General features: G+C 40.6%; 1 protein-coding gene across 1 annotated transcript; it reads right to left on the minus strand.

The window, feature by feature from the left end:
* Positions 1-271: 271 nt before the first annotated feature.
* On the minus strand, positions 272-18,021 carry LOC128689657 (uncharacterized). The gene is made up of 5 exons (XM_053778015.2): positions 17,768-18,021; positions 17,247-17,609; positions 8,142-8,350; positions 1,147-1,272; positions 272-441 (listed from the first exon to the last, which is right to left on the minus strand). Exons 1-5 carry the CDS (start codon positions 18,019-18,021, stop codon positions 272-274), a joined length of 1,122 nt encoding a protein of 373 aa, XP_053633990.2.
* Positions 18,022-20,071: the final 2,050 nt, after the last annotated feature.

Here is a 20,071-nt window from a genome sequence, read left to right on the forward strand (position 1 = left end):
TATGTTCCTCGGTAAATATACACCGAGAGAAAACTTACATTCTTATTTTAGAGATTAAAGTACTATTCTTGACCGGTGGTGAAGATATGACATGCAGCCTTAATGATCTTTTAGAGTTTATAATAGTCGATAGGCTTTAAGCCCATTTCACCAATGTAACCATATATGAGAGGAGGGGTTATCAGTTTACAAAGCTTCGCATCTGGAGATATGTTTCATGAGGAAGAAAACAGAAGTAATATATGGCAAGAGCAGCGGTGTGAGGGTCAACTTACGTGAAGTTGAGGAAGGAGGCAAGTGTTTTTAGCACCCTGGCGTCCAGTGTATCCTGCAGGGTTATGATGGTGCCAGGCTGGCTCATGTCACGAAAGAAGTCAGAGTATGGAAAGTACGACATGCACACCACCTTCATCTTGTGTCCCATCAGGTTTTTAACCTGCGCTGCATAGAACAAAGTTGTATATTAATGGTATCATTTTGTACCTTCATCAAATTACATACACTCAGTAGCCACTATTAGATACACCCGTCTAGTGCTAGGTAAGGCTTCCCCGTTGCTCTGAGAACAGCCTGAATTCTTCGCGGCATGGATTCAGTAAGACGTGATGGAAGCAATCCTTAGATATCCTGGTCCTTGTTGACATGATAGCATTTCTGGGTACAGTGGTGAGTTGACTAGCTAATGGTTTAATACACTGGGTACAGTAGTGAGTTGACTAGCTAATGGTTTAATACACTGGGTACAGTAGTGAGTTGACTAGCCTGTAGTTAAATGCATTGGGTGCAGAAGTGAGCTGACTAGCTTGAGGTTTAATACACTGGGTACAGTAATGAGTTGACTGCTTGTCGTTTAATACACTGGGTGGAGCTGAAGGGACTAACATGCATAGTTCATAAATCACAGCAATATTGTCCCTTACTCAAAACTGTATTCAAGTCATGAGTTAACGTTAAATATTACTGGTGAGAGTGAACCTCCTTGGAGTACCTCATCTGAAGACTTGATCACCTCTGGGGTAGAATTATTCTTTCTGCAGACTTGTTACTGGCAGACTGAGCAGGCACACGACCGTGCCTCCACCACCTCTTGTGCTATATGACCCTAGCTGGTTTAGCGCTTTACCGAGAACAGTGTATGCTACTTACCTTGTAAAATGTTATCAGATATAAGAGTGGCAGGAGCGTCGTTGGTGTGGTGGAGGAGTGTGAAGCCTGCTGCACCGCCCCAGCAGAACAAACACCGTCTGTACACGTTTACACCTCGTGGCCTACCTGAAGCATAATGTTTACAATAGACATCCTCTTTTATCTGTCTTCTCACTCTCCACGCGTGGTACCTTCCACATCATCCCCTTCCCCACGAATTTAGAACTTTTCCGTGAAAAAATAATAATAATGGTCATGGACTGGGCCGCGGGGGGCGTTGACTCCCAAAACACCCTCCAGGTATACTCAAAATAATAATAATATGTCTTCTCATTCTCGAAATTTCAAAATGGTTTCCTCACAAGCATTCTATAATATATAGTGTGTGAGTGTGTGTGTCATTAGCATTCAGTATTAGCTTTCTGTAGCACGACGGTGACAGTATATCAGTGTGTATGTCACACACAAGCTATACTTGATTTAAAAACATTCATGTATATCTTCAATGATGGGCACTCGAATTATAGAAAACATTAAGATTAAGTCAGGGGTCTCTGCCTTATAAGACAGATGCTCCACCCTACACACCGTACACAAGACATTATATGAACTAAATAGAAAGAAACCTTACAATATCGTTGAAACAGCATATTAAAACGAGAAGCATGTGAGTCTCCGGGTGCTGCTAGTTAGATAGCTTTATTATACACCCGATACTCGTGGACGGTAGTCAAAAGATTATAATGGCACATACTGAGTCCCTGCCTTAAGATCTAATAAAAATAATCATACGGTGCTGTATTTCTAAGCGGCACATGGCAGCACTTGTCGGACTGAAATTTCAACTCAAATCACAGGACGTTAGGAGTTTTTGGCTGTTAACTTAAAATTACGACAGGAAAAAAACTTTATTCGGATTATTCGGAGGGGCTCTTGATCTAGGGAATTGGATCTGTGCTCCGGTTCCTTGAATTGAGCCTGAATACATTCCACCCACCCCCCCCCCACCCCACAGGCGCAGTATAATTCTACGGGTTTAGCGCTTCCCCTCGATTATAATAATAATTCGGATAATTAACCCAGGATGGTAGTAGCCCAGGAAGGAACCTATAACAGTCATCTAACATTTGGATAACTATTTACTGTTAGGAAACAGGGGCAGCAGGTATTATAAGGACCACAATGGAAACAAAGTCACTCTGACTTTTTTTGTGTTATCCTGGGTAATTTACACATACGTTAAACTATGTATGATAATTGTACTTATGTGTACCTGTAACTAAATAAACTTAAGAGACTTGCCCATGCGTCCTGCCTTGTCTGACCTCCAACGTACTACCACTGCTCTACCAGGTACCTAGTGCGGTGTGCCCCAACATGACCTAGTTCAGAATTGCAGTGCACACAATGTTTTAACTATACTGTCAGAAAGTAATACTGTACAACCCTCGGACTCCCTCCCTACAACGAAGCCGCTACAGACAGAAGCCAAAAAGTCAAATCCCCTGGCAATTCTGGCTCAGTACATTATTGCAATTCCTCCTCACACTCGAAGGATCCGGATTTGATCATGGAGCGAGTTGAGGCATTAAATATATTACATTATACTTGGTGCCTCTATTCACTTAGTACTAATGAGTATTAGACATCTGTTGTGTCAGCATCCTGGGAACGACGAATTGGACCTCATTGGAAATAACCCACATTGAGTAGCTTTCTTAGGTTACTAACGTTACATGCTTCCCACACTTCTTTCATAGCTTGTCTCTAGAACTTTTAAGTATGTTAGAACTGCGAACTAAAGAAGAACTGTAAACGACAGCTGCTGAAGACAACTACAACATCAACTTACCAAACACCACTTCCTCACCTTTGTAGGTACGTTAACAAAAAACATTGTAGGATTTGATAATCTTAAAGAGTACTTAAATAGTAGTCAAGGCAAACGAGCATTAAAAGAATATACATAAATGAGTAATAAAGGTATTTTATTTCGCTGTATCTAAGGATCTGAAGGTTAGAAATAAACGGGTATTTATGTCTGAAATGTATTAAATATAAAACCACTTTCCACCCAGTTAAGTTATATTTATTTTTGAAGAAATCAACCTATAAGATCATATTTAGAACACTGAAGCATAAAGGGGTTAGAATATTTATTTACATATATACAGGAAACTGGTAGTCATGCCATATATGTGGCCCCCCATAAGAGAGTATAGAGTAATTACTTGATACTAGGAATAGTACTAATGGTTATAATCGTAACAAAAATTTTTGAAGAGGTGGACCGGTAAGCAAGTGGAAGTCCTCGGTCAGATGAGCAAAAACTCCAGCTGTGGGTCATCACATGACTAAGACCCGCGTCAGGCAGCTGTGGGTCATCACATGACTAAGACCCGCGTCAGGCAGCTGTGGGTCATCACATGACTAAGACCCGCGTCAGGCAGCTGTGGGTCATCACATGACTAAGACCCGCGTCAGGCAGCTGTGGGTCATCACATGACTAAGACCCGCGTCAGGCAGCTGTGGGTCATCACATGACTAAGACCCGCGTCAGGAAACAAGTGTCTTGTTTGCTGACAAATCTTATCTAACCTAGTATGTATTGTGCAAACTTGTGTGTTGTTGTGCAGAGTTATACCTTCAATCACCCGTTATGACGGGAGGAGGAAATAAATGGGAATGCATATAACTCCTTACTGACACATATTGAGTGAGACACTCATAGCGTGCATGTTTCAGATCTACAGTGTTCTAAAAACACTTAATATTACCAAACAGAGTGACGCAAACACTAAACATCTTTCTACAAAGATCACAACTAGATACTGTTTAGAAGTATAATGTACTTAAGTATACTGTACTTAAGTAAAATAGATAAACTGTTAACTTAATACAGGAATCTTTCCTGCATCCTCGGCAGGAAGAGCTCCTCTGCTCCCCAGGCAGCAAAATGAGCTGAGCATTTGTGCAGAAAATGCTAGAGTAACGTCATAACTATGACTGGTGGAAACAGACGACGTATAAGACGCATGACTGTTACCACACATCAGCGTACAGGCAGGCAGAGCAAAGCAATGAAAAGAGAAAGATGCGAGCACAGAAATAATACTTGTCTAGGCCCTGACCTGTCAGCTCATACTTGTACGCGGTCATGTCTACCTTCCCACTCTCACTTACATAACAATGTCGTAAAATAATTAAATATGCATGCTCCTATCGCACGGCATATAAATATTTATCCTTAAATCTACCATACCTCAGCTTCAGATATGTAGAATAAGCTTAACATAATGCTAAACGGATTACCCATCACAAGACTCACAGAGGGAAAATTCCTAGGAATCCACCTTGACAGTAGCCTTAAAATTCCAGACACATATACAACAAATTTCCAAGAAAATCTCTAAGACAGTAGGCATACTATCAAAGATACGGTACTATGTTCCACAATCAGCTCTCCTTGCACTGTATCATTTACTCGTCTACCCTTATCTCACATATGGGATTTGTGCATGGGGGTCAGCAACACTAAATCATCTAAGACCACTAATAACCCAGGAAAAGACTGCAGCCAGAATGATAACAAATTCCCACTCCCGACAGCATACTCCACCAATATTCAAAAGTCTAAAACTGCTCACATCCATACTTACTCATGTTCCTACTACATACATAGAACACTAAACTCAAACATAAACCCTCCACTCAAACTTCTCCTCACCAACCTTAACAGGACACACGACCATAACACAAGACACAGATCTCTTTTTGATATACCTCGTGTCCACATCACACTATGTAAAAACTCGATGCACATAAAGGGCTCCAAAATTTGGAATTCATTACTAGTAAATACTAAAGTAACCCGGTCTGAACATCAGTTTAAGACTCTTCTCAAAAATCACTTACTCACCCTAAACTAAATAAAATTTAACTTTACAAAAAAATCTCCCAATTACCTAACTCTTAAAACTTCAAACTGTGACGCCCAAAGCTCATATATTGATTAAAATTACCTTGCAGTATAAATACCTACCAAAAATATTACTACCAAATTGTAGCATTCTCATACTCTAAACTACTTTCAATAACTCACAATGTTATATTCCCATAATATAATTTCAATATTTACTATTGAAATTATTGTAATTTGAGTAAAATTACTGTGTACTATAAATATTCAAGATGTACAACTTAAGCAAACTATGTTCAATTTCTTTAGTATTATGTAGTGTGTAAGTCATTAAATTAAGCGTGTCCATAATGCCCGGGCATGACAGTGGCGCTCTGGACTGAGCTCATTTTTGTAATTTCATAATCTCAATGTAATCTTGCAAGGAAATAAAAATTTACTGATTGAGAAATATAAGGTATGTATGTATGTATGTATGTATGTATGTATGTATATATATATATATATATATATATATATATATATATATATATATATATATATATATATATATATATATATATATATATTATATTTATTTATTTATTATTATCACACTGGCCGATTCCCACCAAGGCAGGGTGGCCCGAAAAAGAAAAACTTTCACCATCATTCACTCCATCACTGTCTTGCCAGAAGGGTGCTTTACACTACAGTTTTAAACTGCAACATTAACACCCCTCCTTCAGAGTGCAGGCACTGTACTTCCCATCTCCAGGACTCAAGTCAGGCCTGCCGGTTTCCCTGAATCCCTTCATAAATGTTACTTTGCTCACACTCCAACAGCACGTCAAGTATTAAAAACCATTTGTCTCCATTCACTCCTATCAAACACGCTCACGCATGCCTGCTGGAAGTCCAAGCCCCTCGCACACAAAACCTCCTTTACCCCCTCCCTCCAACCCTTCCTAGGCCGACCCCTACCCCGCCTTCCTTCCACTACAGACTGATACACTCTTGAAGTCATTCTGTTTCGCTCCATTCTCTCTACATGTCCGAACCACCTCAACAACCCTTCCTCAAATGCTAATATGAGCCTAAAACTACAAATACCTAAGGCTGATACCCTCACTAACATTCGAGAAAATAGTCTGTATAAAGTCCTCTGGATTTATAATTGTTCCTCATATTCTGACATACTGTAACCTCCCCGGAAATATAATTCCTGTTCATTTGTATTGTTATCTTCCTTCTGTTTTGTAATTTATCTGACAGTTTCATATATCTGCTAACAGTTAAGACATGTAAACTGTCCTTGGTGGCCATACTATGCGTATAAAGTTCAAGAGTAACTTCTCTGACTACTTCACCCTTCAGGCAGGAGTTCCACAAGGCTCTGTCCTTTATCTTGCACTCTGCATTCTTTATACAAATGACTTACCAGACACTGTACACCTTAACTTTATCATAATCTCCTATGCAGACGACATTACACAACTCACTGTACACTAAAACACCAGATTCTTTGCGCACAGAACACAACACGAGGTAGACAGGATCACCGCACAGGAATTATTATGGCGTACATAGACCTACCTGGAGTATACCTGGAGAGGGTTTCGGGGCTCAACGCCCCCGCGACTCGGTCTGGGACCAGGCCTCGTGGTGGATCAGGGTATGATCAACCAGGCTGTTACTGTTGGCCGCACGCAAACTGACCTACGAACCACAGCCCGGCTGGTTAGGTACTAACTTTAGGTGCCTGTCCAGTGTCTTCTTGAAGACAGCCAGGGATCTATTGGTAATCCTCCTTATGTATACTGGGAGGCACTTGAACAATCTTGGGCCCCGGACACTTACTGTGTTATCTCTTAGTGTAATCGTGGCGCCCCTGCTTAGACGAGGCATTCCTGCGCCTGTCGAACTCAGAACCAGTTTCATGAACACCTATACCACGCACTACATCCACAGTGGTACATGGAGTCAACTTTGACTGCAAGCTACGTATGAAAACTCATATCACTTCTAAGGCAGCAGTGGCGGAAATCACACTCTCTTTATAGTCTAAGAGGTGCAAGTTCCTCCATAAAACGCCGCCTGTACACCGCTCTTACCAGACACCTCATCACATACACTCCTCTTGCTTTAACTCTGATTGCAAAGACAAACGCATTAAAGTTACAAAGAATCCAGAATTGGGCATTGCCCTAAGTGCTGGACGTGAGGTGAGCGACTCAGGACTGACACACAAGCTCTGAATGTCTTCTGGAAAAAACTAAGTGACACACAGCTTGACAGACTTGAAACATACCATGAACCATACCACGGGCGGGGATAGAACCCGCGATCAGTCTCAAAACTCCAGACCGTCACGTTAGCCACTGGGCCAGCTAGCCACAATAAGATTCATCCAACTAGGTATATTTCTGCACCATAGGAAGGTTAGCATAGGCACCACTGTGACCACAAATGCAAGTTTTTTACCGACGAATCTCCAGCTAGCGTGGCCGTGACGAACTCTAGCTCAAGTCCCCTCAAAGCCGTTAACATGACTCACGAAATCGTAATGACACGATTGCAAACAAACCATACCACGGGCGGGGATAGAACCCGCTATCAGAGAGTCTCAAAACTCCAGACCGCCGCATTAGCCACTGGACCACTGGTATGGTTTGTTTGCAATCGTGTCATTACGATTTCGTGAGTCATGTAAACATACCATGACTCATGAGTTTCCTTTCTTGACGACACTATCAGACACCCTCACAATCTTCAAAATCTCTTCAGAGTTCTTTGCAATCCTGTTTGTAGAGGGGATTTGAAAAGCACGAGCCTTTCAGTGCTTTTGCTGCTGGGTTTAGCCCGACCCTATTTATTTTTCTGTAGCTATTTCCTCTCCCGATCTATTCAATTATCCCCACTTTCCCCTCAGCCCTAGTGGGTCCTTACCCGAGAGTCCCTTCTAATTCGTGTAAGCTGTATTAAGGTTCTAGTTCGCTTAAGAAATATGATAAAAAAATATTCCCGTCCCAGAAACAGAGATTAAACTGAACTCTCAGTATATATACAATGAGTTTCGGTATTCATTATTACTAACTTCTCTGCGTGACAATCCTGCTGCTGTTACTTGTAGTACTACCCTGAAGCAAACTCTGGAGGATGATGTGATCGTCGAGGGCGATGTAGTGGGCGTTGAGGGTGTTGCGGAGGCTGTGGTGGAGTAGGACCTCCTGCACTCCGGTCCTACTACCCAGTACCACTACTCGTGCCGTGGGCCACCGCCACAGCTCAGCCATCTCTAACAAACTGTAAAGGAGTTGTTTACCCTTGAGTATTTTTCATTTTCTTTAATGATGTTAAGATATAAGATCTATGAGCAAGGTTGCATACAGAGGGTAAACTAAATGTTGAAATTAAATATCTCTGTCATGTAATAATAATAATAATAATAACAATAATAATAATAATAATAATAATAATAATAATAATAATAATAATAATAATAATAATAATAATAATAATAATAATAATAATAATACGAAGAAGAAGACGAAGAGGAGGAAAGAATAAGAAGTAGAAGAAAAAGAAGAAAAAGGAGGACTTAATTCAGATAATTAACTCCGGAGGGATAGTAGCCCAGGATAACCCAATAAAGCTTATCAGTGTGGCTTATTTCCACTGGGGTCGTTAGTTGGTCCTCCCCCAGGATGCGACCCACATCAGTCAACTAGCTTCCAGGTGCCTGTTTACTGTCATTTACATCTCGTAATGGAGTCCCACACCAGGCCCTCTCGGGTGTGATCTGAGTGAAGTTTATATACACCGTGATGTATGTTTCTTTCTGTGTGTATATACTGAGAGTTTTCTTCGCTACCTATATTAGGGATTAAAATATTCTTGACTGGTGATGAGCAGGTTAACATGAGATTTTGTTGGGATTTTTAACCCGGGGGAAGGTTAGCCATCCAGGATGATACAAGAAAGTCATCGGGGGTTCTTTAATGCAACTTTATTGACCCCTATGTAGTCGATAGGCTTTAAAACCACTAAACCAGCTTCTCATCTATGATGTACACAAAACTTGAAACTAATTATAGAAGTTGTAGGTCTTGCGCAAAAGTACTGGAAACCATCGTTGACTGTGTGTACACTGTACAGCCTATGTGTACATGTGTGTACAACCTGTTTACACTGTTTACAGCCTGCGTGTATAACCTTTGTGTATAACAAAATACAACTTCAACAACAAGAGCATCAACTGGGACCAGGTAAACCATGTCCTAAACGAAACATGTTGGGAAGATATCTTAAATGACATGGATCCAAACCAGTGCCTTGAGAGGATCAACTTCCTGGCAGCTGAAGCATGTTCTAGGCATATTCCCCTAAGAAAGAAGAAGAGCAGGAGTAAACTGGAGAGAGAAAGACGCTCCCTCTACAGAAGACGACGAAGAGTCACTGAGCTCCTCAGGAGTGCTAGAATATCTGATACACGAAAGGAGGCGCTGACCAGGGAAGTGGAAACTATCGAACTTAAGTTAAATGACTCTTACAGGAACCAGGAGAGACAGGAGGAGCTTAAAGCTATTAGTGAAATTGAAAGAAATTCAAAATATTTCTTTTCATATGCCAAAAACATCTAGTATCGGGCCCTTACTCAGACAGGATGGGACTTACACAGATGACAACAAGGAAATGAGTGAAATATTGAAATCCCAGTACGACTCTGTGTTTAGTGAACCACTAATCAGTCTGAGGATCGACGACCCAAATGATTTCTTCATGAATGAGCCTCAAAACTCCATAAATGTATGCCAGATTTCCGACATTACCCTAACTCCGATAGATTTCGAAAAAGCCATTGACAACATGCCCATGCACTCAGCCCCGGGACCAGACTCGTGGAACTGTTTTCATTAAGAACTGCAAGAAACCCCTCTCGTGTGTCCTAAGTACACTATGGAGGAGGAGCTTGGACATGGGTGAAATTCCAGTCACTCAAAACAACGGATATAGCCCCACTCCATAAAGGTGGCAGCAAAGCATTAGCTAAGAACTGTAGACCAATAGCTCTGACGTCCCACATAATAAAAATCTTTGAAAGAGTGCTAAGAAGCAGGATTGCAAATCACCTGGATTCCCAAAATCTGCACAATCCAGGGCAACATGGGTTCAGGGCAGGTCGCTCCTGCCTCTCACAACTACTGGGTCACTATGATATGGCCTTGGATGCACTGGAAGAAAATCAGAATGCAGATGTAATATGCACATTCTTTGCAAAAGCATTTGACAAATGCGATCATGGCGTAATAGCCCATAAAATACGTGCTAAAGGAATAACTGGGAAAGTGGGGAGATGGCTCTTCAACTTCCTAACAAATCGAACACAGAGAGTAGTGGTCAGCAGAGTTAAATCGGAGGCTGCTATAGTGAAGAGCTCTGTTCCACAAGGCACAGTACTCGCCCCCATCCTATTCCACATATCCACATATCAGACATAGACAGAGATATACATCACAGCACCGTATCATCCTTTGCGGATGATACTAGGATCTGCACGAGGCTGTCATCTGCTGAGGACGCGGTTAACCTTCAAGAAGATATAAACAAAGTTTTCCAGTGGGCAACGGTAAGCAATATGATGTTCAATGAGGACAAATTCCAACTACTCCGTTATGGAAAACTGGAGGAGATAATAACTAGAACAGAGTATACTACAGACTCTGGCCATACAATAGAGCGGAAAAATAATGTAAGGGACCTGGGAGTAGTAATGTCTGAGGATCTCACTTTCAAGGATCACAATAGTGCCACGATCGCACGTGCAAAGAAAATGATAGGATGGATAATGAGAACGTTCAAAACGAGAGATGCCAAGCTAATGATGATCCTTTTCAAATCACTTGTTCTCTCTAGGCTGGAATACTGCTGTACATTAACATCTCCATTCAAAGCAGGTGAAATCGCAGATCTAGAGAGTGTACAGAGATCCTTTACTGCACGAATAAGTTCTGTCAGGCACCTTAACTACTGTTAACGCTTGGAAGCACTTGACTTGTACTCGTTGAAACGCAGGAGGGAGAGATATATCATAATCTACACTTGGAAAATCCTGGAAGGAATGGTCCCAAATCTGCACACGAAAATCACTCCCTACGAAAGCAAAACATTCGGCAGGAGATGCAACATCACTCCAGTGAAAAGCAGGGGCGCCATGAGTACACTATGAGACAATACAATAAACGTCAGGAACCCAAGATTATTCAACTGCCTCCCAGCATACATAAGGGGGATTACCAATAGACCCCTGGCTGTCTTCAAGGAGCTGGACAGGCACAGCCGGGCTGTGGCTGGTACGTCGTTTACGTGCGGCCAGCAGTAACAGCCTGGCTCATCAGGCCCTGATCCACCGCGAGGGCTAATCACGGACCGGGCCGCTTATAACACAATAAGTCCTTATCCGATCGGCTTTAAATTTTGAACGCTGGTATATGGTAGCTAGGACCAGATTCTTAAACAATTGGTATGTTCACGTGCCCTATCACCCAGGTTGTAGACCCATTCTCAGCATCCTGTAATGGCTCCCATAACTTCCAAAACCCTCAGTGGCGGAATTTCAGAAGTCAGAAAGATGCCTCTTAATACGACAACGGCTAAAATAGTGGGAAATTTTTATTCCTGATATATCACGTTTAATATGTTTGAGTTTACCGCTTCTGAACGGCTTCATTATTTATAATATTAATAATATCTTTATTTCTACATGTACAAGGTATACAGTCCTAGCTGACATCAATGACATACTACTATATAGAAAGCCACATGTTATGCACAGCATTTCAACCAAATTAGGTCAGTTTTGTCCCCAGATGCGACCCACACCAGTCGACTAACACCCAAGTATCCATTTTACTGATGGGTGTCCATGGACAACTGGTGTAAGGAAAGACGCCCAATGTTTCCACCCTTCTCGGGAATGGAACCCAGACCTTCAGCGTGTGAAGCGAGAGCTGTGGCACCAGGCCACTGGCCTGATGCATCCTAAGCCGAAGATAGTAGGATTACGTTTGGTTTATCTGTGGCCAAATTTATCAGTGCATTTTTTTTATAAAACCTTGAATCATTAGAAATGTGTAACATCTGGATATCGTATTTATAGACGTTTCTCCAACCAATGGCTTTATCAATACAAAGACATAATGTGAAGAATTATATACAAAATATGAAGTAATTAGTTTTGAAGGAATCGAAGCACGGTCATGGAGGTTGACGTTATATACCGGCGTCGGGTGAATGATGTGCAGTAGATGAATTATTATTATTAAAGATTAGCCGGTATTCTCCCGGCCCGGGCCTTGTCCAAGTGGTGGCCCGGCCAGTAGATGAAGGTATTCTCACTGGTAGGCGGGATTCCCCAGTATTGTATTGATAAGGCCACTGGTTGGCGAAACGTCTACAAATAATGATATCCAGATATTGCACATGTGACTAATTCTTCATCTTGTCGGTATTGTATACCATTTATGTACAAAACTTGGAATCGTTGGAATCCGTGTTATAACTAAAGAATGCCTCTTCTGATCGACTTCAAATTTTCAGCCGTGGGGGGTGAGGTTTCCAGAAACCATGGTTGGCGTTGTTATCGCCTTCATAAATCCCAATTTGCCAATTTTAAGAAATAAATAGTAATATTGATTTCTTTTTCAATAACTAAAGAATGTCTTGTCTTATCGGCTTCAAAAATATTAACGTTGATACATTTCATAAGAAGGATGACATTGAAAGTTCACTCTGTTTAGGTACAAATTTGAAGTGTTAATGAAACTGTTGGATTCACAACACTTCCTGAAGAATGCTCTTCTGAGAGGCTGCAGATTTTCAGTGTTATTGGGCTTTATTAAAATAAATCTTAACTTTCACACTGAGTTATGTAAATTTTAAACTGCCAGTTTTATTAAATACATATGTTTCCTTGCAGTGGCGCAGCTACAGAGAGAGAGAGCAAAGGGAGCGACCGCTTCCCGAGAGCACATTTTTCAATAGTGGCGCCTTTTCAATATTTTTTTTCTAGTTAACTTGTACGATAAAAGTCGAATATCTTTTTTTTATTGTTTTTTTTAATCGCATGGCCTTGGAAGAACTTTCTGGATTCATTATTTTATTCAACCAGCCTCCCAGTGTTTTGAACTGTATAATGAATTTAAAATTATTCGGTAAGTATCATGGCGCCTTAAATAACAAAAAGGCACAATACCGTGACTGGAACAATACACATATAACCCGCACATAGGAGATAGGAGCTTACGACGACGTTTCTGTCCGACAAAGTCACATGGCCTATTGGCTAAAGCCTTTGCTTCACACAGCAAGGGTCTGGGTTTGATTCCCAGCGAGGGTAGAAATATTGGGCGTGTTTCTTTACACCGGTTGTCTATGTTCCCCATCAGTAAAATGGGAATCCGGGTGTTAGTAGACTGGTGTGGGTCGCATCCTGGGACAAAACCGACCTAATTTGCCCGAAATGCTCTGCATAACAAGCGGCTTTCTATATAGTAATATGTCATTGATGTCAGCTAGGACTGTATACCTTGTACATGTACTTGTAATTTATAAAGATTATTATTATTATTATTATTATTATTATTATTATTATTATTATTATTATTATTATTATTATAGGAGAGAAGAGGGCAGTATATATAGTCGAGCAGAAAGGGACGGGACAAGAGAGGTAGTATTAAAGGAAGTAGAGATGTAGTGGTAGTAGTGTGTGCTCGCTAACCCTAAGTTTAGAACCTGGCTACCTCACTGTTTCCATATAATAACTAGAGAATGCTTCTTCTGATCGGATTCAGATATTAAAGTTTTGATGTATCTCTAGTGGAAATATTTTCTGTGCCGAATTTGTACTCTGTACATACCAGATTGTCAATTTAATTTTTTTATAATATACTGGATTTTATTAAAAACAAATCAAATATTTTTCTTAGGAGACTAAAGAGAAATTTAAATAAATTAGAACTACAAATAGAAAATTGAGAAATATTGAAAACTGTTTCATGGGTTTTTTAATTTTCTTGAGTTTAGCGAACCCCTGTTAAATATTGTAGTATTTACTGGCAGAGCCGCCATATTGTAAGCTACAGTGTTCTCATCCCTTAATAACGTCCTCCAAGGCTTTCTTTTATAATGTCAAAAAACTTTATTCAGTCGGCTTCAAATTTTCAGCCCTGCAACTATTACTATATGAAGGTTCGTGGAACAATGGACAGGTGCAAGTGTCCTCTGCTCAGTTTTGTATAGGCTGTTCCCGAAATTGGTTTCGAAGGAAACTTCAGAAAGCCTCCTTTGAATGATTTCAAAATTTCCACACTCATGTATCTTACCTAGAAGACAGTTTGCATTGTTAATGGAGTGTGTAAATGTCATCTTGCCACTTTTACTCTCGAAATTATTTTTACATTATTGCATTATTTTGTCTTGATCCTGGTAAGGGCTCCTGATCCATGGAACTAGATTTATCTTCCCCTTGCTTGGATCTAATTTGAATGACTCCCATTCTACAGGTGGTATATAACCTCTATCGTCTAGCTCTTTCCCCTCATTAAATAAAACATTTCTGAACGTCATCAGTCTTTAATGGCTGATTCATCTTAAAAAAATGGAAAAATACGCTTTTTGGGCATATGCTGTGTAGGTGCAAATTTTGTTGTATTCTGTGCAATAACTGGAGAATACATCTTGTGGTCAGCTTTAAACTTTTGGTGCTGATGTTTTTTCCTCAAATTAAGCTTCGTCTTGATTATAGGTTATGTAAGTTTTAATGTGTCAGTTTTATTAATCAAATTGGTTTCTGTGAAATAACCGGAAAATGTCTCTTCTGATCAGAAATAAGTCACATTGTTTGATTTTACTGGTTATCTTATGTTAAATGTACATAATGTACTTTTATGTGCATATAACATGTGTGCCTTCAAGATGGTTATATTAAATTGGTACGTTACGTACCAAAGGTACATAAGCCTTTGATAGGTTTTCTCACGCAATGAGGTACATGGGGCTGGGGTTATGCAATATGGGGATACATTTCTGGAATCGCGAAGCGACCTAAATACATTTAGTCAGACCAATGAGTGCCTATTATTGTATTAGGGGAAGTCCTAAACCCGCAGGGATCAAACATCGACAGGGGAAAATAGGAGGCAATCAGGTTCTCTCCAAGGAGGGGTGGAACAGGTCTAATTCCATCGATCAGCACCCCAGCAGCAGCAGTAAGGAGGAACCTTCCCTGAGGGAAGTTTGTGGAGAGCATGTCAGTAGCAGACGTGAGAGAGCAAACATCTCCACATTGTCTAACCTAGAATCATTTACTGGGTTAATTATGCAGTATCATAAGGACTCGTCAGGGAATCACAACAATCTGAGGTCAACACATAGGACAGTAGAGTTGGAAAAAAATATATATTGGTAAACCCGTGAGGATCACTTAGCTCGTAGAGTGGTAGAGGATTGATTCACCGTTCGCAATTCAAGGCCCAGTTTCTTATCATTCAGGCTGTTGGTGCTGCTGGACTGTACCAGACAGCCAGAAATGATTTGCACCCTGAAGCCTTCTCAAACCCATTTAACTTTTCTTTATGAAACATTGTGGAAAAGTGACTAACTGACACTTTCAGTAATATTGGCATATATTAATGATGGTAATAGAGGGACATATTAACTTAATTGTTGCGCCTCTTAGAAATAATGTGTGTGTGTGTGTGTGTGTGTACTCACCTAATTGTGGTTGCAGGGGTCGGGTCACAGCTCCTGGCCCCGCCTCTTCACTAGCTGCTACTCGGTCACTCTTCCCGCTCCATGAGCTTTATCATACCTCTTCTTAAAGCTATGTATGGATCCTGCCTCCTGTGTGCGTGTGTGTGTGTGTGTGTGTGTGTGTGTGTGTGTGTGTGTGTGTGTGTGTGTGTGTGTGTGTGTGTGTGTGTGTGTGTGTGTGTGTGTGTGTGTGTGTGTGTGTATGCACGCGCTTACTAAAGTTAACAGACGGAATATAGAGCCTAATATTCCATACGAGTTTAACGATCGTATTAATTTAATAATAATGTACAAGCAAAACACTGATCATTGGGGTGAAGGAAAGCGTCAATATACCAGAACTCGCTACATTTCTTTTCTTAATGAAAGGGTGTGTGGATAGCATGTCTTAGTGGCTACATTATGAAAACATTCTCAAGCTGCGATACTCAGGTTATGACTCACCCATCATGCACACGATCTTAATATGTACCTATTGAAAAATTATGAAACTTAAAAAAAAAATACAAAACCGTTACTGGAACAATACACAAATAACCCGCACATGGGAAATTTGAAACTTGTGACGATGTTTCGGTTCCACTTGAATCATTTACTAGCCACATTTGTAATTAGTTAATGGCCCAAATCGGACTGAAACGTCGTCATGAGTTTCAAGCGCCGTATGTGCGGGTTATTTGTGTTTTATAAGAGTTAAGTAGCGCCACACTTGAAACATCTCAGCGCTTATACACTCCACTCTTATCCAAGATTTTATAAAATATATTTATGCACTGTTATGAAAGTCGCCTCTCAAGATTTGTGTGGTGGATTGCAAGGAAGGGGGCGAGGTTATCCTTGAGGGAGGGGGGTGGAGGAGGAGAAACAGGAGGGCCCTGGACATCACAGAGGGAAAGGTCTCTGATATATTATACTGCTAAGGTAGTCCCAGTCACAACACCTTGACTGCAACAATTCGCAACTAAGCCACAAATTAGAAATAAAAAAAATGGACGATGTTTCGGGCCATCTTGGACAACTCTCTGCTTGGTCATACTCCAAAATGGACAGCAATATCGTCCAGTTTTCAATTCCAATTTGTGCATTACCTATAAATTCCTAAATATCACATCTTACAAACTTCCTGACATGTACGGTGGTGGTCACTGGTGGACCACTGAGACAATACTTGGGCGCATCATGGACTCCACTGAGATGAACAAACAAGCTGTTATTTGTACTTAGGTCTTGTTGGATCTGCTTGCCGTTCTTCTAGTGATTATTTCTGGGTACTTAAACCCCTGTAACTAGTGATCCTAAATATAAATATAGCTTTACATATTAATTGTAACTCTAAAGTAATAACACAGGTGATTATTACTAATACGATTAAATATATTTAAATTACCTCAGGGCACGACTAATGTTGTCAGATTTGCTTATATCTAAGACAACACTGCGACAGTTGGTATTCAGACCACCGAACAACCCTTTGATTAACTTCCTTTGAGCTACCTTGTCCAGGGTTATTTGATCTTGAGTTATTTTGTCTTGGACTACTTGTTCTAGGGTTATCTTGTCCTGAGCTGCCCTGACATGGGCTACATAAGCTACTTGATTACGAGATTCATGGTCCGCGTCTTGAATAACCTGCTGCTGACTATACTGTTTGGCCACCTGCTGCTGAGTCTGCTGCTGTTGTTGCTGCTCCTGGCGGTACAAGGAAGCTAAGTCTACCACCACTGCAGATTTGAGAGTTGCGCTGCTTCGTCTGAAGGGGTCAGAGGCAAACATTTTGGACGTTTTGGCTTTGACAACAACGTATAACAATTAGCATCATCATAAACAATAATAGCAGTAATATTAAATAATAACAATAATAATATAACGAAAATAACAATAATCGGCGGAGAGTGGAAACCGAGTCACCTCAAAATACTGGAGAAAACAGGTGAATTGCTAGTTGCAGTGAGAAGCACTAAGTGGCACCCAGGTAGGTGCTGATCTACGAACTGCTCCAGCACCTCTACGCCTTCCACTTCCTCTTCCTCCTCCAAGCTCACCACGTTCTCATTCTCTATGCCTACAGCCTCTTTCCCCACACCCATAACCACTTCTGCAGGAGCTTGTGTTTGGCTGAGCAGAGCTGCGAGCGTCGTCACCAACCATTGTGAAGGGTGCATCATTCCTGTCTTAAGTAAACTTGATCAGTGATCGTAAAATGACTAGATTTTTTTGTCAACATCAGCCGTTTTCTGCCAAAGCAGTGTGACTCACAGAAGAAAAACACATTTACCATCACTCACTTCCGCGTACTCTTTCCAGAAAAGTGCACATAAATCGTGATCCAGTGACAAAAAAACCACATCATCCCCACCCATTTTTCAAATTGCAAGCGCTGTACTTCCCACCTCTAAAACTCATATACGACTAACTAGTTTTCTTGAATTCCTTCATAGATAATAAGATAATGCCTTGCTTACACACTCCAGCAGCACGTCAGTCCCAAACACCAAGTGTCTCCACTGTCATCTAACACACTCGCACATGCTTGTTGGGTGTAAATATAATTAATGTACTTCTGGCACTCTTCATACCCTCCTTCCAGTGTTTCTTTGGATGCCACCCCACATTTATACAAGTTTATCAGTAGCCATTTTTTTCCTAAAGAATCAAAGTATTTCACAAATCCTCTTACCTCTTAGCGAATTATGCTTTTCATATTATCAAGGCGACTTCTAATATTTCATTTCATATTCTACAGTATATATAATATTCACATCACACATTGATCTTAAAATCATCTCTTCTGCTTCCATTGATCTTAAAACATATATCCTGTCTCCACTGATCTTAAAACATCTTCCCTACCTCCAGTGATCTTAAAAAATATATATCCCCTTCCTCCAGTGATCTTTAAAATACATCTTCCAGTCTCGTTGTTACAACATTCAAAGATCATGCCTGTGATTCACCTCGTCTTTCACAGACCCATCTGCCGACGTATTCACTCCCAGATATTTTCTTCCTTTTCAACCTGTTCACTGTTTCATTCACTTTCTGAATACTGATTTCTGGCTCTTTCTTAGCTCCTCCCTGTCCCATGCAGGAAATCTTTTCCCCTTCATTTCATAGTCCACGTTAACTTCTCAAAATATACTCTCCATCTCTGAAATGTAACCGCTCTTCCCATCAAATATATTTAAACTTCCACAGAAGTTTCACTCTAGATTGGCAAGTCTATTTGCTCCACAGGCTTTTCTATCCTTTTCTTTTTATCTCCATTCAAAAAAAAAATTGTTTCTTATTCTTGGCAAAAAATTTTTTGTTTCATCCATTCGCTAATTTGCTCTCTTTTGTACTCCTTCCTTATGTGCTCTTCTTTCCATATATTCTACCTTACATAACTTTCATCCGCCATATTTCATATGTAAATTTATTATCCGCTCCCACCTTCTTATCCCCCATTCCACCAGCCATTCATTTTCTCTCCTGCACCCACTCGTTTGTAAAGACAAACCACTACTGGACATTCTAACACGATATTCTTAAATAAATACCCCAACCTCCTCGAACATATATCATTTTATCTCGTTCTTATCAACCTTTCTTCTGAAACTTTTTCATACTAATCATCCTTTCTTCAGTTCATTCACTTTCGCTTCTAATTTAACCATCTGACACTATTCTCCTTGTATAACATCTTCCTCGTACTCTGACCACCAATAAATAATGTTCAGACATATTTAACTACATTTTTTAACATGTAGGCTGTCTCCCACCAAGGCAGGGTGACCCAAAAAGAAAGAAAAAACTTACACATCATTCATCATCACTCACACATAATCACTCTTTGCAGAGGCGCCCAGATACGACAGTTCACATGTCCCTCCAAAATGTCAATATCCCAAACCCCTCCTTTAAAGTGCAGGCATTGTACTTCCCATTTCCAGGACTCAAGTTCGGCTATCCTATTTCCCTGAATCCCTTCACAAAATATTACCCTGCTCACACTCCAACAGCTCGTCAGGTCCCAAAAACCATTTGTCTCCATTCACTCCTATCTAACACGCTCACGCAATCATGCTGCAAGTCCAAGCCCCTCGCCTACAACCTGCTTTACCCTCCTCCCTCCAACCTTTTCGGGGCTGACCTCTACCCCGCCTTCTTTGACTCCAGCTAACTAGTTATTCGTATAAAATCATAGACGTTCAATTGTCTTCTTGTATGGTA

The sequence above is a fragment of the Cherax quadricarinatus genome, chromosome 22, assembly GCF_038502225.1.
Source record: "Cherax quadricarinatus isolate ZL_2023a chromosome 22, ASM3850222v1, whole genome shotgun sequence".
Classification (NCBI taxonomy): domain Eukaryota; kingdom Metazoa; phylum Arthropoda; class Malacostraca; order Decapoda; family Parastacidae; genus Cherax; species Cherax quadricarinatus.